Genomic DNA, 23035 nt, shown 5'->3' on the forward strand with positions numbered 1-23035 from the left:
AAACAGAAATATCTGCAGTCGTCTCCAAACCCCTCTACCAGGGCTGACTTTATAGAGGGCCCTTGGAGACACAGCCACGGTCTTACTCCTCACGCTCCTCAAACGTTGCTGTAGTCCACCCCAGATCTGAATCAAAAGGAAATTAGAAAAACACTTTTCCAGAAAGCTTTTAAGATCCAACTCAAACTCAAGCTTCCGTTTTAGTCTTTGATTTAAAAAAAAAAAAAAAAAAGTTACCCATTTGTTTTTCATTCCTGATTCTGTGAAAAGGCTTCTGAAGACCTTTCGTGTCCCCACCTCGGTCCTCACCGCCCGGCACAGGGCTTTCTCAGCAGCTGTAATCAATTCGATGCTGTCTGAGGAATCAGCACGGCTCGTTCCCCCGGAATGCACGTTGTTTCCTTTGATCTTCACAACCGTTCTCTGAGATGCAGGATAGGCAAACCCTCCCCAACCTACTGAGGAGCCGACGAGCAGGTGATGTGCCAAGTGCTCGCAGCACGTACAGCGGTGACACCAGAGCAAACGCTCAAGTCCAGAACTTCCACGCTGCACGCAAACGCATCACCAAGACGTGTGCTTGTGCTTTACCCCCCCATCTGGGGATCTGAACATACGGATGATACAATCCCCTTGGAGGCTGGTCACCCCAGTGAATCTAGACCAAAACTGAGAGTTCACTTGCAAACGATGGCCACACATTTGCCCTTCTCGTGTTTCAAGCTACTAAACACCTCACTGACCCTCTCTAGGAAGCTATTTTTCTGGTGAGCAAGAAGAGAGAGGAACTTAAGAACCCACAGCTGCCGTGAGAGGGACATGAGAGGAAGCTGCTAGAATCTTATAAGCCCGGGGGGAGGAAGAAAACATTCCCAAGGGGATTACTAGGAAATGTATATATTGGTAGTACCTTTAAGATTTTAAACATAAATGAAAAATCATACTCTGTATTTTGTCCCTACACAGCCTACAAAAGTTAAGTGACCATACTACTTAAACTGAAACTGCGTGATTAAGGTTGTTGATACTTAAAATATACTTGATTCCTCGCTATGAAGACTGCTTTAAATCTAGCAAAAGAGATTCGTCATCCTCTACTTGCACCTGGGGTTTAAAAGTAACTTTTAAAGGCTCAGGGGTTGGGGTGTCCCCCCCTTCGAGGGGAGGACACACGCCCCTGGCCTCCTCTCGGTCCGTTTCGCTGAGCTCGTCACTGTAGAGCTCACTGATGGGGCCCAGAGACCGGCTCCCGGCGAGGATGTCCACGCCCATCTCCCTGACCTCTTCTGGACCTGCGGCCACCACTGTCGGGCCTTTAGCTTTCCGAAGGCTACGAATCTTAAAAGCTTCCTTAGAGGGAGCTGCATTCGAAATCGATTTTTTAAATCTTTCCCCTGACTGTTTCAGCCTCTCTCCAGACTGTTTCAGCCTCTCTCCAGACTGTTTCAGCCTCTCTCCTGACTGCCTGAGTCTCTCTCTCCTCTCCGGGGTCACTATTCTAGTTCTAATTCTGTTGACTCCCTTGTCAAAATTCTGCCGTGTCTTCGCCATGTTTTCTTTGGAAAATGCCTTTTTTATGTTATCAATGTGCTCCTTGCCTGACTTTCTAAGCCTGGTGGACCTGCTTTCTTCCACGTAATACTCTTCATCCGAAGACAGATCTATTGGGGGATCAAAGACATCTTCATCGTCTTCCTCTTGAGTCTCAGTTAGGTTTTTGTCTTTGACAATAGACAGGGATGTCGGACACCGAATCTCCTCCTGAAGAAGAGAAAGCAAGCATGTTAGAGACCAGTTCTTTTACCTTCTGCACACCTTTCAATCTCCTCCACGGACTGTTTATCCTCTGCCCACTTCTTAGTGTTGATGTTTCTCCGGGTTTCTCTCTCCTTGGCCCTTTTTCCCTCTTCATCTCCCAAGCTCACCCTGGGCAACCTGGTCCGCTCCTCTGCCTTCAGATCCAATTGTGAGCAAATTCACAAATATTTTCTCTTCACTCTTTAAAATAATGGACAGACTTCACCACCTAAATACTGCACAAGTACCTTAAACTTATCTCAAGGCCCATCCATCCTCCTCTCCAGAGCCACTTCCCTTCCTGGGCCTCTCAGTACCAATACCCATCCAGGTGCCACCCAGCTAGAAACCTCAGACTCATCGTCCCAAATACTGCCTCTCCTTCTCACCCCATTATCCACAGCTCGCCAAGTACCCTCGATAAAACGACTCAATGACTCATCTGTTCCCTACTTTAAAACTTTTGGGAGCTCATCATTACTCAAAGAAGAGTGTTCAGACTCTTCAGTGTCATTAGAAGGCTCTTCAGTTGGAGCTAAGCCTCTTTCCCTCACCTCCAGCCCAGTCACTCCCAAGTCCTCCAACACATAACAGAAACACTGCGTATGTGGTTCCTGCTGCTTTAAATGCCCCTCCCCCTCTTTTCAGCTTTGTAAGAAATATCTTTCTTCAAGAAGGAATTCAAACGTCCCCAACTTCCCCAGCAGGCTAACCGTGTCTCCAGTTTACGTGAAAATGACGCAAGTATACCTCTAGTTATGACATGCATCACAGTTTGAATTGAATTGGAACTTGACTTATTTATAAATGTCTCCCCGAGGCTTTCATTTGATGATAAGTTCAAGAAAGCAAAGATGTATCTTATGTTTTATGCCCAGTGTGACTACTGGGTCAAATAAGAGGCTATGTCTTCATACAACAAAGAGTGACTAAGCACCTACCACGCACAGTCAATGTTCTAGGAACTGACAACTTCCTGTGAAGAAAATAGAGTAGAAGATCTTATAGTTTCAGAGAGAGAGAAATAGGCAAGTTAAATATGAAGTATGTAGGATGGTGGTAAGTGCTAAGAGGTGAAGAATAAAGCCAGGAAGGGAGAAATACAGTGAGCGGGGAGGATACTCGGAAAGGCCTCACCAACAACATGACATCATAGTCTAGACCTGCAGGGAATGTGTAAGTCTGGGAGGGAAGGAGACAACACAGCAAGGTGAGCGAAGTGGTTGGAGCAGAGTGATCAGGGGCAAGAAGAGGAGGAGAGACAGCAAGGGAGGTAGCTGGAGAGTCAGGTCATGTAGGGCTCCGTATCTAACAAGGACCAGGGCTCTTACCCTGAATGTGAGAGGGAGCCTTTAAAAGAGTTTTGAGGAGAAGAGCGACATGATTTGAACCGCGTTGTAAAAGGATCCCTCTGTTGACACAGGCTATGGTGCCCTGGCCGGTTTTGCTCAGCGGTTAGAGCAACGGCCTGCGGTCCAGAGAGACCCGGGTTCGGTTCCCGCTAAGGGCGCGTATCTCAGTTGCAGTTTGTCCCCGGCCCTGGTTGGGCCCTGCGGGTGGCAGCCACTCAATGTGTCCCTTTCACATCGATGTTTCTCTCTCTCTCTTCCTCTCTCTCCCTCTCTGAACCAAAAATGGAAAAATGTCCTCAGGTGAGGGTAAAAAAAGGAAAGGAAAGGAAAGGAATAGGCCATGGGGGCAAGATAAGAAGCGGGGAGAATGTTGGAGACACCAAGATAAGTCAGGTGAGAGGTGGATCAGGTTATTGGCAGAGGTGGTGGTAAGAAGTGGTCTGATTCTCGGTTCACTTTGAAGGTCGGAGCCAACAGGATTTGCTGCATGTGTCAGCGAGTGTTAATGATAATGCTCAAGTGCATGGTCTAAGCAACTGAAGGACAGATTTGTCATCAAAGGGGATGACAAAGACAGCAGGAGGAAGAGACTGGAAGGGAAGGATGGGATCTATACCTGTAGACTCTGAGATGCCCCCGGGAAATCTAAGCAGAGATGTCAAGTAGGGAACTGAGTATGTACTGGAGTTCAGAAGAGAGGTCTAAGCTGGAGATAAAACATTTGGGAGTCGTTAACATAAACATTAAATTAGAAATCATGAAACCAGATTATAGAGACCAAGACATTGAGTGAATGAGTCTACATTCTGCTATTCAAACTCCCTGGGGCCAAAGTGTGTTTCAGAATTCATAATATTTCAGATGTGGGGAAAATATGATATATAATATTCCCAGTGAGATCTTGGTAAGAAACATTGTTGTGGCAAAAAATATCAATATTCACTCTAAGGTGGGCTAAAGACTCTAAACAGCCTCATGCTATTTCAGGTCAGGTGTTGCCGTCAAATGAGTTTGGGTCACGTTAAGGTCTTGCTGCAAAAGAAGTTATTAAGAATTTAGAAATTTCTTGATTTTGGTGTTATAGGAGATAAATGGATTTTAGACTTGTAGATAAGCAGAGATGAGAAAACCAAATGGAGAAATATCAGCCAGAAGGAAGAAATCCAAGAGAGAGTAGCACCCCCCACGCCTCCACCCCTACTACACCCCCACCACCCGGGAGCAAAAGGAAAAGTTTCCAAAAGAGAGGGAGGGATCAACTATCAAATGTGTCAAAAGGAGAAGAAGGAGCATTGGATTTGGGAACATGGACACTGGTGACCTTGAGAACCAGCCCAGGAACAGCTGCTAAAAGAACCCAACTCACCATTTAGGGGTTATTTCTTAAATTAAATAGGCAAAACTCTGAAGATCACGAGACTTTAACTGAACCCCTAAGTTAAAATTTCTTAAGAAAAAAAATGTGCTCCTACTCGATATCCAGATTAAACCTGTTTAAAAGAAAATGAATAAAACATAAGAAACACATTTACATATATTCTAAAACCTATCAGCCTGGTGGCCAAGAAGATGTCTCTGAAGCCTTATTTCTTTGGATATTTATTTAAAACTAAATTATTTGGCTATCGGATTGGAGAGTCTAGGAACTTAAAAAGGGGGGGCAGGGTGGGTAGCTCTCTCATGAATCAGAAGCACAAAATGATTCCTCTCCCTTCCTGGCACCTGCTGCAGGGAGTGGCTTCAGCAACACCAAGTGGGTTGGTATGGCCTGAGAAGGTATAATTAGAAAAGGAAGGAGCCAAAAAATAATAACTGCTTGGCAGGGGGAAAATCCCTCACAATCCTGCCGTGAAATCAGATAGAACTTAACTCAGGAATCACATACCCTTCTTCAATTGCAAAACAAATTATACAACAGCAGACTCCAAAGAAAACAGAGTTAGAGTCAGGGAAAGTACTTGTTATATGGATCTATTTGTTGTCACTCCTGTGAGTCAGAGATACTATGAGTCAGTGGTGCGTACAATGCAGTAATAATGGAAGATTATAGGATTGAATTATAGCTGATTTCCAAATATAATTATTTTATATCTTTTTATGTAAAAGTCCAGGTAAAAATGATAATTTTTATGACAAAACAAGTTATTTTGGGTCATGATTGAATATCAGAGTAATATCACTAGGAGAATCTGGAATATACAAAAGTCTGGGATTTATTGTTAGGGGATGGCAAATATCTTATTTAGTAACCAGGTGCATGTTCTTAATAAGCAAAATTGTCAGAAGACATGCTAAGACTCCTGACTTGTATGATGAGAAGGTCATCAAAGTGACATATGTTTAAAGAGAAATGATAATTGTATGAGAAATAGTAGATAGTCTTTTTTTTTTTTCTTTTGGTATGTGCCCCTAGCAGGAACCGAACCCAGGACTCTCTGGTCTACAGGTCGACACTCCAACCACTGAGCCAAACTGGCCAGGGCATAGATAGTCTTTTTTAATGCCAATGTCCAGGATTAGGTGAAAACTCCGCCATACACAACTGTGGGAGATAAAATACCAATAAAGACTGCCACCAAAAGATATATCCAGGGTAAGCTTTTAGAGGGAAGACCCAAACGAAAATGCACATATCCTATAGCTGAATCACTCAGCTTCATGTTAATTTTAGTAGAAGAAGCATTCTCAATATAACCACTTACACATATTAACTACGAAAATGAACTGTAAGAACTGACTTTAAGAATGATCATGTGAATATTGAGTAGTGTTCTAACATCTAATGAATCATCAAACCTGAGTTCTATGTTCATTATTTGCCTTTGTCTTTTCTCTACAAGCTCTCCCATGATAGCTGACTGCTCACTGACAAACCGCTTACTCCAAAACTTTAATTTCACTGAACTCATAGCATTCTATCTAACGAGGAAAGAGATCCAGCCTATCTGGTGCCTCTCAGCTGCTTTCTCATACTGTCTTCTATCCATTTGTCCAAGTAACTATGGGGGCTCAAAGAAAGGGAAAAAATAGCAAGTTTCAGAGAATACATGGTGAGTATAGAAACATCTCTCTTTTTTTTTTTTAAATCCTCACCCAGGGACATGCTTAGAGAGAGAGAGAAACATCGATGAGAGGGAGAAACACTAATTGGCTGCCCTCTGCATGCTCCCCAACCAGGGACTGAACCCGAAACCCAGGCATGGGCCCTGACTGGGAATTGGACCAGCAACCGTTTGGTGCACAGGATGATGCTCAACAAACTAAGCCACTCCAACCAGGCAGAAACATCTTAACTTAAAAAAAAAAATTATGTCAATAAGAACTCTTATGTCAATAAGAGTCAATTAGAACTTTTCAGAAATTTCTTTGCTCTAGCCTCTGCAAATCTGTACTGGTACCTGGTCTATTCTTGGCACAAAGGCTCTCAGGAGAAACGCTGGATGCTAAGAATGTTTGCTGGCATGCCCCACACAAATGGAGGGTGACGTGTACCCATTACTGCTAATGCCCTTGAAAAGTGAATTGAAGAATGGATGCCACATTCTCCAATACCAAATCTAGATCCTCAGTATATACACTAACACAGGAACTGGCCTCTGAGACTAAGATGACTAATTTCTTTCAAGTTTCTAAGTCTGGAATAGAACTTCCAGGGATTTGGAAGGAAAGGGAAATGGCACAGTCCAATCTATCTACCTTTGAAATAAGCAACATTTCTCTCTCCTCCCTATTCTTCTTCCTAAACAGACAACAGGCTCTTAAAAACAGATTCAAAATACCACTCTGTAACTCTATCAGTCAACAGAAGGCTGTGGAGAATTGACTAATGTGTCCAAAATGTGGGGGGGGATTATGGCCCACATCCCAAGTGTTTTACAAGCATCTGCCTACATAATCCAACTGCCTTCCTATTTCACTTTGTTTCCATTCTTCTAGATTCTGTTTTGTGTTTTTTCCCCTAAGCACATGGGCATCCATCCATTTTAAAAATACAATGTGATAATAATGTATACATGCACTAGTAAACATCCCTGCATATATTACTGGCTTTAGACTTAGAGCAAAATCTTTGAAAAATCATTTTTGGGGGCCAAAGAGTTTGTGAATTTTTAAAATTCTTAATATGTACTAACAAAACCACCCTCCAGAAATGTGCCAATTAATACTCCTACCAGAAGAATACTGAAGAGCTTTGGGGTTTTTTTTTATCCTCAACCAAGGACATTTTTTGCATTTATCTTCAGATAGAGAGGAAGGGAAGAAGAGAGAGAGAAACATCGATGTGAGAGAGACACATCAAGTCGTTGCTACCCACACGACCCCAACCAGGGCTGGGGACAAACTGCAACAGAGGTACGTGGCCTTAGCGGGGACTCCCCCGTCTGCGGGCCAACGCCCTAACCACTGAGCCAAACTGGCCAGGGCATGAAGCGCCTTGTTTTTTTTCTACCTTAAACTCTGAGTATGTTATGTTTTAGTAACTGCAAATATTTAAGTAGGTGAAGGTGGAATTCTGCTCCTTTGTCTTTTGCAAACCGTCTGATAATGATTTTCCCGTTTTTCTACTATGCGAGGAGAGTTTAACTTTTAACTTTTGATTTGTATGTTTTAAAATATATCATAGATATTATGCATTTGCCATGAATATGGTCCTATTTAAATGAATACGAGTTTAACTATACAGTAATATAGGAACTTAGCTCAAAATACAATGCCACAGACACTATTATATTAAATCAGCCAAGTAAAAAGACTTTATAATTAAATATAAGGAATCATTTATGTGACTCCTACATTTGTGTAACTAAAATAACAATAAGAAAAATAAGAACAATTGCCTGATTCATTACAAAATACAGTTTATTATTGTGACTCATATGTAAAAATTCCAACAGATTATATTCCAGAAAGCTTACATTGTACTCTTTAGGGCTTTCTTGGCTCTCCATTATAAATTTTAAACACACACACACACACACACACACACACACACACACACACACATTGTGAGGCTACTGGTCCTCAGTTTCTTTCTTTATATAATACAGAGGTACTCTATACTAGAGGCTTCTTAGGTCTCTTCCAGTCCTGACATTCTAAAGCCTATGAGAGGGCATCATGCTAATATGGCTAATACACTAAAAGACCTTTACCAATATTAAGTTTCAAAGGCAAGAAATAGCCTCAGCTATGGCCCAGAGTTCATATTACACGAAATGGTTGAGAGGCTCAAAATACTGATCCGACAGTATGTTAGTTCTCATAGAAATGGTTTGTTTGATCCTGAGATATCTGCTGATACGGCATTCTACTACATGAATGCATACAATAGTTAAGAGGCAACACTGAAAAGTTCTGACGACTCGTTGGCAAGAGACTGGAGTAGGTAAAACCAAGTGCAAGCTTACCTGGAATATGACCACACGGAACTTGTTCTTCTTCATTATTTCCTCTTGCTTAGTTTCAACTTTCGTAACGTGAAGTTGTTGCTTCTCCACTCGGGCCTTCACGTCTTTAATGTGAGCACTGACTTTTCGGGTTTTCTCAAACAGCTTGTTAATGACGTAGCCGGTATTGCTGTGTGACTGTGAGAGCTTCAGCAGGTCAATCTGGACAGACTTGAGGGCGTTTTCCATCCCCCGGTGTCTCTCTTCGATTCTCTTCTGGCTCGCCTGCACACTGTCCACGATGGAGGCAACCTTGTCCAGCACAGTCACAATGGTGAGAGCGGCTTCTTGGTCTTCCTCTGTCATACCTGACAGGCGATTCTGGTGGACCTTACCAGCACTGGAAGCAGACCCGTTGTGTTCCATCTTCTTTCTTTCTCAGTTAAAGAGGGCCTACCACAATCAATTGTGGCACTTGGAGCAAACAGTTAGTTTGATAACAGGCAACGGGGTTGTTTAAAGGGTTGGAAGCCCCACCCCTGGAGACTGGTCAAGTATTTATAACTACAAATACCCATACGTGACTGTTCTGCAATATGAGCCCTTGCAAAGCACTGGGGACTGTTCCAAACATGCTTACTGACTGACGAAGGGACTCAAATAGGACTGTGTGGGTAGAGTGGGTAGAGGACGAAAGCTTTTTTTTTTAAAGTTCACCGAAGCCACCATGTTGCTAATATTAAGCCTAGAAGCCAAATGACCAAAAAAGCAAACTCTAAATGCTGGGTGGGGCTTTAGATAATTTGCCTTTAGATAATTTCCGTCAGCGTTTGTAAAAGCAAAGGAGAATTTTGAGCTAAAATCGGCTTCTTCTATTAATTTTACATATTAATTGCACTGACATATCAATATCAAAGAAGGTAGTAAATAAACACACCAAAACAGAGGCAATATAGTGAAAACATTATATTATAACATGCTTTTCCAAATCAAATATTAAAATTAATATTCAATTTTGAACATAGTCTTAAATTCTACATGCATACTTCTGAATATCTAAACTACACGTTAAACAGCTGATATATTCTACTCACACTTCAGATCTTGAAACACCAACAATCTATTAATATAGCTATTACTACAGGAAAAATTTGGATAGAGATCTTAGGTAATTTTTAAGCTCACTTTAAGAGCACCAATCATTAACAATCATTTTTGCATTTTATTCACAAACACTGATACAATTTATTTATGTTAAAACAAATATCTTCTTTAAAAATTAATGTGTATTAAAGTTGTTTAACTGATAGAGTAGGCTTTATTTCAATCTGTTTGTTAAACCGACTATTTTCACAATATCTAAATCTACTTTCCAGTGATCTGTTCCATCATTGCTACCAGATACTTTTTTGAATTATCAGAATTATTTTTTCAGAGAGGAATAATCAAATTCCAGTCCACACATCTTATAAATATTTTACACCTAATACACACAGCTTTACAGTTCATGCGATAGGCAGTGTCTAAAAAAATCAGTTACTAAATCTCAAAACATTTAAATGTCTATTTAAACACAGTGTCTTCTAAAATTTTTTTTGTAAGAAAAGTAATCTGTAAACATCTTTACCTTTAGTTCATGCTTAGCCATTTGTGGTCACATGGAAGAAGTGGGTATGACTTTATAACCATTTGTGAAGTGGTCCACCTTTGCAAAAATATTACATTCCATGGGTAAAGAACAAGTCTTAGAATTACCATGTGGTACAAATTTATGAAATCAATTTTTGTATTTAAAAACATAAAACAAAGACTACTGAACAGTCCAAAACTGTTGTAGTTGAATATTCTAAATACGAGCCAACTGTACTACACTAAAAATGTCCAAAAATAAGGCCTCTGAAATAAATATTTCCATTCTTTAAAAAAAGACATAATAAATGTACATCACATGGTCAGTGTACATATAAAAGTCATCATTTTAAACCATCCTGGATGACGTATCTGAAGTAAAATGACCTAGGTTTTGCTTCTGTCGTCGTCCTCTATTATTTTTAGGGCATTTTCTGTTGAGTTAAAAAAGAAAGAAAGAAAAATGTCATTTTATTTAGGATATTTCAAATGTTCCCAAAGTAATACACATTTCATACATAAAGTTGTACTGTATGCCATCAAATGGAAGGGAAATGGGATGTCATTAGATGTAAGACAAGGTGAGGACCAACATATCAGACAGCTATCTTCCCGACTAAGTTGGGAGGTGAGACAGTTAGACACCTGATGTAGGTACGGACACAAGCACAATTCGCTTCCTGCGTCTCTAATATTGACTTGTATCCCCAAAAGGAATCCTCACTCTTCCTGTGGCCTGACAACCCTCCAGCCATAGTAACTGATAACATAAACCTGCGACAGTAGAAAGGATCCTGGCCTAGGTACTTTGCCTGAACACTGACACCCCCCAGATGACAAGAACAGCTTGGATGAAGGAAGAAATCAGGAAGAAATATGCTTTTTTAACCTCCAATGTGAACATATAGGAAATGCCTAGAGATTTTAGGAAATGACTAGAAGTTGTTCCACACTCTACTTGGACAAACCACAGGACCCAGTAAAGAACAGCCATGCGGGGGATGAGGGATATTCCTGGACTCTGCTCTCGTTTTGCAGTACACGTTTCTCCACGGTGGTGAAAAATCTGTGTTGTAACCGTGTGTGTGCCTGTCCACAGAATGAAAACATGTGAGCTCTCATTGTGTTTGCACAAAGTTCTGTGCTACGCAATGTAGAATAAAGGGACTGGGATGAATTCTGGTAATCCTGAGTTTGTCTTGGTTAAAAACTAGCTGTACAGCTCTACGTAAAATGTTAAGAGTTGGACTAACCTCTAAAATCTCTGCCAGCAAGAAATTTATAATCTAGCCCTGGCTGGGTGGCTCAGAGCATAGAGTGTAGTCCTGTACACCAAAAGGTCACAAACTGAATTCCCGATCAGGGTACATACCTAGGTTGCAAGTTCAGTCCTTGGTTGGGGCACATACTGAAGGCAACCAATCGATGTTTCACTCTCACATCAATGTTTTGTCTGTTTCTCTCTCTCTCTCAAATTAATTTTTTAAAAAAACATATCCTTGGGTGAGAATAAAAAAATTTTTTTAAAGAAATTCATAATCTGCCCTGGCCGGTTTGGCTCAGCGGTTAGAGCATCAGCCTGCGGTCCAGAGAGACCCAGGTTCAGTTCCCGCTAAGGGCACGTACCTCGGTTGCAGTTTGGCCCCGGCCCTGGTTGGGTTGTGCGGGTGGCAGCCACTCAATGTGTCCCTTTCACCTCGATGTTTCTCTCTCTCTCTCTCTTTCTCTCTCTCTCTCTTTCTCCCTCCCACTCTATCTGAACAAAAACTGGAAAAATGTCCTCAGGTGAGGATAAAAAAAAAATTTAAAAAAAAAAGAAATCTGTAATCTAATGGAAAGAAAGTCTTACAACAATGAGTACTCCTATTTTAAATTTCCATGTGTTTAGTCAATTTCAAAGAGCACTGCTTTGCCTTGATTTAAAGCCTTGGTGGGCCCTGGCCAGTTTGGCTCAGTGGTTAGAGCGTTGGCCTGCGGTCTGGAGAGACCCGGGTTCGATTTCCGCTACGGGCACGTACCTCAGTTGCAGTTTGTCTCCAGCCCTGGTTGGGTTGTGTGGGTGGCAACCACTCGATGTGTCCCTTTCACATCGATGTTTCTCTCTCTCTCTCCCCCTCCCACTCTATCTGAACAAAATATCAAAAAATGTCCTCAGGTGACAATATAAAAAAAATAAATACAAGCCTTGGTGGTAATACTTCCATTTTATATATTGTTTTTTCACACTAATCCTCATAAAAACACTTAGAAATAGCACTGGAGTCATCTCTATTTCATAAATGGGGAAACTGGTTGAGAGTCAAGCAACCCTCTTTTAACTGTCACTAATTCACTATGACCTTGGAAAAATTCCAACGTCCTGGGATCATGATTTTTTCACCTATAAATTAAGGGGGTTTTGCTAGGGTGATGTCCAAGGTCACTGTCAATCTGTCATTCTATGAGTCTAAAAACAAGAAAAAAGATTCCAAGCATAAAAGAAAATTTTACTCATGCAGTCTTGATAAGTGGGTCAGTGGGAACATCTTTTTTTTTAAATATGTTATTGATTTCAGAGAGGGAGAGATAGAAACATTGATGAGAGAGAAACATCAATTGGCTGCCTCCTGCATACCCCCTACTGAGGTTCGAGCCCACAACCCGAGCATGTGCCCTGACCGGGAATTGAACCAGCAACCCTCTGGTGCATGGTACATGGGACGATGTCCAACCAACTGAGCCACACAAGCTAGGTGAAAACATCCTTTTAAAGGAAGATTCCTCACATGTAACAGCCACCATGGGATAAGTGAACAGCTGTCCCACAATGGACTGTGTGGGAGAGGCAGTCCTTAAAAATTCCAAGGAGACAAGTCTAAGAAATTATAAATATAATATTGTAAATCCAAGAGAGCGTGATATTCTAGGAGAGAAAATACTGAAATAAAAAGATCTCGAGGCCCTGGCTGGTTTGGCTCAGTGGTTAGAGCATCGGCCTGCGGTCCCAAGAGACCCAGGTTCGGTTCCCACTAAGGGCACATACCTCGGTTGCAGTTTGTACCTGGCCCTGGTTGGGTTGTGTGGGTGGTAACCACTCGATTGTCCCTTTCACATCGATGTTTCTCTCTCTCTCTTTCTCTCTCTCTCTCCCTCCCTCCCACTCTACCTGAACAAAAAATGGAAAAATGTCCTAGGATGACGATAAAAAAGAAAAAAGACCTCGAGCCCTGGCCGGTTTGGCTCAGCGGTTAGAGCGTCGGCCTGAGGTCCGGAGAGACCCGGGTTCGGTTCCCGCTAAGGGCACGTACCTCGGTTGCAGTTTGTCCCCGGCCCTGGTTGGTCGTGCGGGTGGCAACCACTTGATGTGTCCCTTTCACATCGATGTTTCTCTCTCTCTCTCTCTCTCTCTCTCTCTCTCCCCCTCTCTCCCTCCTTCCCACTCTATCTGTACAAAAAATGGAGAAATGTCCTCGGGTGAGGATTAAAAAAAAAAAAAAAGACCTCGAGGACAGATCTATGATACGTTCAATGAGATGACCCTTTGTTCATGGAGTCCATGGACAGTAAAGACACGGTACATAGTTAAAACTATACTGTGATATCTAAGTATCTGTGAAGGCAGCAAATGGGTCTGGGGTACAAACTGGAGGGTATTAACTTGAAAACAACCTGCCAGATCATTGAATATGTAGCTGAGGATCACAGCACATCAAGAACAGAAGCACAGAGCTGGATATAAAGCCAGACTAGGATTTGTACCAGTCTTCACTACCTCTATGATCCTGGGGAAGGTCCTTCCCATTCCAGGGCTTCCATTTCTTCATTTCTCTAGAATGAAGGAGTTGAACTCAAAGTTTGCTTCCCGCTGACTCTGACATTCTTTGATCTTCTTAAAGATGGTACTATTACTGGGTTTCAAAATCTTCCCTTACCTGTACCTTACTTCTTTCTTTCACCTTCTAAATCACTTACTACTTCACTCATCCTTTACTCTAATAATGTCCTAAACGGTCCCCCCGGACCTCACATTTTCTCTCCTCCAATAAATTTCACAGATGACACTCAAATTAATGCTCTGAAAAAAATGTTTGATACCAAATCCCTCCCCTGGTCAAAACTCTGAACTGCTACAAAATCAAGTTGGAACCTTGCTCCCATGCAATCGTCACACTTGCCAAATCTATTTCCCAAGATGACTCAACATCAATGGTTCTGTGGAAAGAGGAATGGTTTGGAGCTCAGGCAGCATTCCATCCAGTCCAGGCCCTTCCACTTACTGGTTTGGGTGACCACAGGCAAATGCCTTAACCTCTGAGCCCATATTAAATGGCCACGGGCAGGCCTGCTGTTGCATGTTTTTTCCCATCTTCTCTTCAGCTGTTATTACTTTTTATATCATTATGTCCCTACTTTAATCTACAGCCCAATTTTATACTCAGTAGTCTTGCCTAAGGGCAGATCATCTCTGTTCTATAGACATCAAGTCCACTGACTTCAGTGCCTGAATTTGATGAAAAATATCTGGTACTCAGAGAACACTTTTTTAAAATTATCATTTCTGGATGTATCATTCCAGCTCCAGATGGTAGAGACTGCTTCAAGTCTGGCTTCCATCCAGACCTTGAAGAAGAGTCATAAATCCTTTATGGCCTGCCAATCTCTCTACTTGATATGCTCCCATCCCCTGCCCAGAATAATACAGAAAAGTATACAGATGATGGTTATGAAACTTTTGACCCAAAACTTAAAGGAGGTAAGGAAGAGGCACACGTGAAGAAAAGACGTGAGACTGGGAAGCATAAAGACATATGGACTTCATTTGCTTTGACTTTTCTCAGGTCCAGGTCAGTTCTGACTTAGTTAGTTCCGCTCAGTGTGGAAAACACCCATTTTTTGCCAATTGCAATCTAAATTGTCCTTTGGCGTTTAGTTATGATAAATTCTGATGGTTTTAGTTATAACAGAATTTTAAAGTTTAGTAGTCATGACTGTGTTCCAGAAAATGAAGTATCATTATAATGATATAAAAAAGTAGTTTTCTTTAACCTCTGTTTCTCCCTTTCTTGTTATATTTACTACGAATAAAGTAGATCATCAGAGCATAAAACACTTTTCAGAGATCAGCGGGGCTTAGAAACTTTCCGCGCAGCTCTCCTGTGCATGTACAGACCATTCTATTTTTTTTTATCCTCACCCGAGGACATTTTTGCATTTATCTTCAGATACAGTGGGGGGGGGGGGGGGAGAAGCATCAATGTGAGAGAGACAAACCAAGTGGTTGCCACCCACGTGACCCCAACCAGGGCCAAGACAAACTGCAACCAAGGCACATGCCCTTAGCAGGAACTGAACCCGGGACTCTCCAGTCCACAGGCAGACACTCTAATTGCTGAGCCAAAATGCCAGGGCTGCAGACCATTCTAAAGGGTCTGCTACCAGCACGACTGTCCCTGAATGCCGTGCTTACATGCAACACACTGTCTGAAGATCCCCAAATTCCTTCATGCCATTGAATATTCTCATGCTCCCCCTACCTGCAGCCCAGATAGACCCCAAACCCTGGGAATGGGTTCTGGCCCATCTTCTGAAGAAGCAAGGCAGGGAGAGGTCAGATCCACGTGGAAACAGTGAACTGATCTTCAGACTGTTTCCTACTAGACTGGTGGACTGAAAGCCCCTATCCTTGAGAGTGTGCTTCCGGGTTCTCCCTCAGTTTAACAGCTGCCCACCTCTAAGTTAAAGCTGGTGTATCTTAGGCTGTCACCTACCTTGTTATACACATGACAATAGCTACTATAATGGCGATCTGTACAGCTCCAATAATCGCTGCAATGAGAACATGAGTGAGCTTTTGCCTGCTGGGCACTACGTAGAGAATACTAAAGTCTGTCTTTTCACAGTGCTGTCCAGTGTAACCAGATTCACATCTGAAAAGGGGAAAAAAAAAGGAATTCCTATGAGAATTACAAATTTCAATAATGTCAGATTTTAAAATTAAGAGATACCAAAAAAAATGGTATATTTCAACAGGAACAGAAAAATCATGAACCCCCCCTCACCATCTGAAAAAAAATTGCCATTTGTGGATGGCATTTACACTCCTTTCAATATATCTATTTTACAGTGTTTTGTCCCCTATCATTATATCACATTAATTGTTAAAGTTGCTAAATAGTCTTTATAACCTTCATTCAAAAATACATATATAATATTTCATTCAGTGACGATAACATAACTAACTTATCTATTCCTCTAGTTATTTCCCATTTTTCACAATTATAAATTAGGTGTGGTGAACATCTAGGTGACTGTGTAGTTTTCTATATTAGTGTTATTCCTTAGGCTAGCTACTTAGAAATGTAAGGATCACTGAATAAACAGGTGTAAACATTTACAGTTCTTTGAACACAGCACCAAATTATAGTCAAGACACTTTTTAGTGTGCATATATAATCATTTAGGATGCATGCAGGAGATGAAAATAACTTATTAATGACAGAAATGAAGACAAGCAGTCAAATAGGTGCTAATCTTAGAAATTATCTAATCCCAATTAAAAGTAAATAAAAAGGCAACAATATCATGATGATAATATGATGGGGGAAACGTAAGCTATGTAACAGAAAATGTACAATGTTAGCTGACAGAAGTAAAATGTATGAATTGGGCAGCCTCCAGTTGGAACTGATGAAAAAAAAAATCCGAAGTGTAAAGACACTATATTTATTAATGTCCCACACTTCATTACCAAAAGAAAAGAAAAGAAGAGAAAAGAAAAGAAAAGGAAAGAAAAGCTTTTTTAATAAAGCACTTAAAAAACAACAAAGAAACCTGGGGGCAGGGGGAAAACAGGGAAAACCAGGGGTGATGTGAGTCCAACCATCCCGTCCCTGAGGTTCCTGAACACCTGGCCAGAAGGTTTCACACTGGGCTCTAAGCTTCCTAGCAGGAAAAAAAAAAAGTAGTCTGGTAGACATATAGATCATGGAATGGAAGTGAGAACCCAGAAATACACCCATGGTCAGCTGGTTTTTGACAACAGTGCTAACACAATTTAATGGGGAAAGAACAGACCTCAAGAAATGGTGCTGGGACCACTAGACATCCACATGCAAATAAGTGAAGTTGGACCTCCTCTTCACAACATCCACAAAAATTAACTCAAAAGAGATCACAGATCTAAATCTAAGAGCTAAAACTATAAAACTCTTAGGGGAAAAAAGAAGTAAATCTTCATACCTTTAGATTAGGCAATGATTTCTTAGATATGACACCCAAAGCACAAGCATCAACAACAACAACAAAGTTAAACTGGACTAAATGAAAATTAAAATCTTTTGTGCATAAGGACACTATCACGGAAGTGAAAAGATAAACTGCAGAATGGGAGCAATTTCTTGCAAATTATATATCTGGTAAGAGACTTACATCTAGAATATATTTTTAAAATGATAACTCAAAAAAAAAAAAGCCCTGGCCGGTTTGGCTCAGCGGTTAGAGTGTCGGCCTGCGGTCCTGAGAGACCCGGGTTCGGTTCCCGCTAAGGGTGCGTACCTCGGTTGCAGGTTGTCCCTGGCCCTGGTCGGTCGTGCAGGTGGCAGCCACTCGATGTGTTCCTTTCACATCGATGTTTCTCTCTCTCTCTCTGTTCCTCTCTCTCCCTCCCACTCTACCTGAACAAAAAAATGGGAAAATGTCCTCGGGTGAGGATAAAAAAAAAAAAAAAATGATAACTCAAAAAAACTACAAAATGGGAAAAAGATCTGAACAGACATTTCTCCAAATAAGATATATAAATGGCAAACACACACACACACACACACACACACACACACATAAAAAAAGACAGAAACATCATTAGTCTTCAAAGAAATGCAAATCAAAACCACAAGATGCCACTTCACACCCATTAGAATGGCCAGAAACAAAAATTCAGACAATAGCAAATGATGGTGAGGGATACTGTAGAAAATGTAAAATGGTACAGCCACTTTTGAAAAGAGTCTAAAATTTCCTCAAAAAGTCACATACAGAGTTACCATTTGACCCAGTAATTCCACTCCTTGGCATTTACCTAAGTGAAATTAAAATACATATACATACAAACCTGCACACAATTATTCAGGCCAGCATTATTCATAAGAGCCAAAAAATGGAAACAATCCAAATATTTATCAACTGGTAAGTGGATTAAAAATGTGGTATTATCCATTTAACAGATTTTATTCAGCCATAAAAAGGAACAAAGTACGTCTGACACAGGCTACAACATGGATAAACCTTGAAAAAGTGATGCTAAGTGGAAGATTCCACACACAGAAGACTACTTATTATATAAGTCCACTCATATAAAAGGTCCAGACTAGGTAAATCTAGAGAGACAAAATAGATTAGTGGTTGTCCAAGGCTAAGATGGATGGGAAGATTTGGGAGTAACAGCTAAAGGGTATGAAGTTTCTTCTTGGGGTAATGAAATGTTCTAAAATTGGCTGTGCTTATTGCAACACTCTGCCAATATACTAAAAACCACTGGTTGTTTTAAAAAAATGAAACCAAAAAAAAAAGTGGTAAGGCCTGGCCAGTGTGGGTCAGTGGTTGAGCATCAACCCATGTACCAAGAGGTCACTGGTTGGATTCCCAGTCAGGGCATGTGCCTGGGTTTCAGGCTCGATCCCCAAAAGGGAGCATGCAGGAGGCAGCTGATCGATGTTTCTCTCTCATCTATGTTTCTATCTCTCTCTCCCTCTCCCAACCTCTCTCTCTACAATCAGTTTTATATATATATATATATGAAAGTGTTTAAGATCACTGACACAAAATATAATCTCCATAAAATAAAATCAAAGCATCTGTTCAAAGGAACCACAGTTGCTGTTGTTATTAAATTCAAGGGAACTTTATCTCACTAGTCCTCATTAAAAGAGGGCACCCTCTGGTACAGAGGACATCATCCTCATCAATGCAGCTGAAATAAATTCAATAATATAATCAGGTCCCTTAGGAGTTTTTAAATAATATCTTTCATGGTAAGCTAATAGCCAGAAGTCAAAGCTCAGTAAAATAAAAAGTTCCACAGGGAGCTATAACAATGCCCTGGATATGCAGCTCTCTGACAGTTAAGCTTAATCCAAAGATTAAAATCAGAGTATCAAAAGAAATGTGTCGACCATATATCATTCAGGCAATCCTACTCCCTGGATATTATTTTCTGCAAATGACTTTGAGTTATACTGTCTAAATATCAGGAGTATTAACTTCCAGGTGATTACTTCTTCATCTGTTATTCATTAAAGGCAGGTCCAGGCATTTGGTACCCTACCCTGTATTCTTTTATCCCACACACCCTCCACAGTAATCTCATTCACTCCCATGGCCTCAAGTGCTGTGACTCATTCAATTAACATGTTTATTGAGCACCTGACATGTGGCAGGTACTGTAATGGGCATTTGGGACACATCAATGAGCAAGAGAAATAAAGATCCCTGGCCTGTTTATACTCTAGCTAGGGGAGGGAGGTTCAATCAACATAATAAGTAAATTAAATGGTTCTTTTAGAAGGTAATATGTACCACAGAGAGACAGAGTGTGTGTGTGCGTGTGTGTGTGTGTGTGTGTGTGTGTTACAGGAAATTACGAGTGCCAGGTATGACCCAGAAAGGGAGAATTGCAATTTTAAAGAAGATGGTCAGGCCCTGGCCGGTTTGGCTCAGTGGCTAGAGCGTCGGCCTGCGGTCCGGAGAGACCCGGGTTCGGTTCCCGCTAAGGGCATGTACCTCGGTTGCAGTTTGTCCCCGGCCCTGGTTGGTTGTGCGGGTGGCAGCCACTCGGTGTGTCTCTTTCACATCGATGTTTCTCTCTCCCTCTCTCTTCCTCTCCCTCCCTCCCACTCTATCTGTGCAAAAAATGGAAAAAAAATGTCCTCGGGTGAGGATAAAAAAAAAAAAAAAAGAAGATGGTCAGGGTAGGCTTCATTAAGAAGGTGGTATGTGACTTAGTGCACTGCTGGTGGGAATGCAGACTGGTGTAGCCACTATGGAAAACAATATGGTGTTACCTCAAAAAATTAAAAATTGAACTTCCATTTGACCCAGTGATCCCACTTCTAGGAATATACCCTAAGAAGCCTGAAACACCAATCAGAAAGAATATATGTACCCCCATGTTTGTAGCAGCACTATTTACAATAGCTAAGATCTGGAAATAGCCCAGTTGTCCATCAGTAGACGAATGGATAAAAACGCTGTGGTACATATACACAATGGTGTACTACGGCAGCTGTAAGAAAGAAAGATCTCTTATCCTTTGAGACTACATGGAGGGACCTGGAAAGTATCATCCTAAGTGAAACAAGCCAAACAGAGAAAGACAAGTTTCATATGATCTCACTTATTTGTGGAATATAATGAACATAACAGTCTAAGGAATGGGGTAGTCCCAGAGACGTGGAAGTGGGGTACAGACTGACAATCCCCAGAAGAGGGGGTGGTGGGGGAGAGATGAACCACAGAACTTATATGCATGTATGCATGAACAGTGGACATGGACAAAAAACTGGGGACAGGGCAGGGAGGGAGGGAGAGGGGGGAATCAGTGGGGGGGGGAGGAGAAACATCTGTAACAAAAAATAATTAAAAAAAAAAAAAAAGGACATGAAGGAGGCAGAGGAGTATGTCACGTGAACAACTGGAAGGACAGGTCACCAGACAAAGAAAGAGTCGGTGCAAAGGCCCCGAGGTGGGAACATGCGTGCATATCATGTTGGAGGAACAGGAAGTTTGTCTAGAGTGGGCAGTGAGGAGGGAGGCAGGGGGACAGAGTGAAGGGCCAGACTGTGTAGGGCTTCTACACTCAGTGAGATGGAGGAGAGTTTTAGCAGAGCAATGACAAGAACTGATTTTTTTTGTTGTTGTTAATCCTCACCCAAGGATATTTTCCCACTGATTTTTAGATAAAGTGGGAGGGAGGGAGAGAGAGAGAAATATCGATGTGAGAGAGATACATCGACTGGTTGCCTTCCACATGACCAGGGCCAGGCATCATACCTGCAACCCAGGTAACATGCCCCTGACTGGGAATTGAACCTGCTACCCTTTGGTCCACAGGCTGACTCTCTAAATGCTGAGCCAAACAATCAGCCAAGACCTGTGTTTTTCTTTATTGATTTTTAGAGAGAGAGATAGAAACATCAATGAGAGAGAACATCGATTGGCTGCCTCCTGCATGCCCCACAACTGGGGATCGGGCCCCTCCTCCCACGATGTCTTCCAACCCCTCAGATGGAAGTGCCTTGTCTGAAGTCCCAATTCATCTCATGTGTATCTATGTATGATAGCACTTTCCTTGTGACAGTTTGACTGCTTATTTTTTGTCAAACTCATCTACCAAATTGTACATTGTTGTTTTTTAAGGTAAGACCCTGGATTCCTGTGACATTCGAATTTGAAATCCTAGTGCCAGGTAAAATTTGGTACAAGATAAGCAATACACAAACAGACAAACTACTGGTGGTATAGTGCCAGAAGATGCTAACCTACTAATGGGACTGTGGCTAAGACTGTTGATCACCATCTATTCACTGCTGCCCAGACACACCCACCTACTATCCAATGCATGTGATGCTACGGCCTGATTCTTGTAGACATTGTAAACACTTAAAAGAAACAGGTCAACTGCTTTTTAGGAGTTGTAAGTGTGCAGGAAGAGATTCTTTAGCATTTAAGAAACACCTCTGGTCTGGAGAAAAGGGAAAAGTTGACCATCATCACGTGTCATTCAAAAATTATTTGCTGAGAAGCCACTGGGTTAGGTTCTATGCTAGGCACTAGGAAGACAGTGGTTAGGAAAACACAGCCCTTAACCTAATGGCACTTACAGTCTAAGAATATCAATCGCTACTTATGAAGTATATACTGTGCACCAGGTATTATGCTAATCACTTGACATTTCATTTTAATAGCACTGAGATGGATACTGTTAATTATTAAAATTTTAGAAATGAGGAAAACAAAGTTTAAAAAATTTAAGTAACTTCCAAAGAGCGTAGCCAATAATTGGCCAATCTGGTGTATCTGATTCCAAAACTTTTAACCACTATACCATTCGATCTTCTTGCTGTCAACTGCTAAAATCCTATGAGGTGAGCTGGTATCACTTCATTCTCAGGACATCCTCTTCTCTCATCTCTCACATCATCTTCTCTCATCCCTCAAACTTAGGTATCTCGAAAGATGCCCCATCCTAAGAAGACAAAACGATCTAAACTTCTATCAAAATATTGCCCTGGCCGGTTTGGCTCAGCGGTTAGAGCGTTGGCCTGCGGCCCGGAGAGACCCAAGTTTGGTTCCCGCTAAGGGCATGTAACTCAGTTGCAGTTTGTCCCCGGCCCTGGTTGGGTCGTGCGGGTGGCAACCACTAGATGTGTCCCTTTCACATCGATGTTTCTCTCTCTCTCTCTTCCTCTCTCTCCTTCCCACTCTATCTGAACAAAAAGGAAAAATGTCCTCGGGTGAGGATTAAAAAAAATAATAAAATAAAATATGTACACCACTGTGAGACAAATGAGGAACCCACTGTATGATTTTAAAACTGGCCTAAATATAATGTTATTATAATGTTATGTATCAAGTATATCTCCATGTTTGAAATTCATTAAGCAATTATTTTAAAACTGGCCTGTTCTCTTCTGCACAGCTGTTATTTTTTAAATGTTCAGGAAAGAGAGAGTGGGGGGGAACTAGCTTCTTCAAAGATAAGAACTTTCAAGCAAGGAAAAGCCCAAAGCTTAACAAAAATTATTTAAGCATTAACAGTTTATAGGGTTTTGTGTGTTGGTTAGTTGTTTTGTTTCTTAAGCAGGAGGAGAGTAGGAAAATGAAAGAATGAGGATAAAA

The 23035-nt window shown here is 41.4% G+C and overlaps 2 protein-coding genes across 2 annotated transcripts in view; both read right to left on the bottom strand.

Moving 5' to 3' along the window:
• Positions 1-220: 220 nt before the first annotated feature.
• CAVIN4 (caveolae associated protein 4) lies at positions 221-9016 on the bottom strand. The gene is made up of 2 exons (XM_036261309.1): positions 8558-9016; positions 221-1761 (listed from the first exon to the last, which is right to left on the bottom strand). The coding sequence occupies exons 1-2, from the start codon at positions 8960-8962 to the stop codon at positions 1051-1053; spliced, it is 1116 nt and encodes a 371-aa protein (XP_036117202.1). The 5' UTR covers positions 8963-9016; the 3' UTR covers positions 221-1050.
• A 473-nt stretch (positions 9017-9489) lies between these two features.
• The window catches only part of TMEFF1 (transmembrane protein with EGF like and two follistatin like domains 1), a 78017-nt gene continuing 64471 nt past the window's right edge, over positions 9490-23035 (bottom strand). The window contains exons 9-10 of the mRNA XM_036261975.1: positions 15913-16071; positions 9490-10599 (exon numbers count right to left, since the gene is read on the bottom strand). Of these exons, the coding sequence (XP_036117868.1) occupies positions 10515-10599; positions 15913-16071 (244 nt within the window). The 3' untranslated portion in view covers positions 9490-10514. The remainder of the gene's footprint in view (positions 10600-15912; positions 16072-23035) is intronic.

Source organism: Molossus molossus, unplaced genomic scaffold (genome assembly GCF_014108415.1).
Source record: "Molossus molossus isolate mMolMol1 unplaced genomic scaffold, mMolMol1.p scaffold_m16_p_14, whole genome shotgun sequence".
Taxonomy (NCBI): domain Eukaryota; kingdom Metazoa; phylum Chordata; class Mammalia; order Chiroptera; family Molossidae; genus Molossus; species Molossus molossus.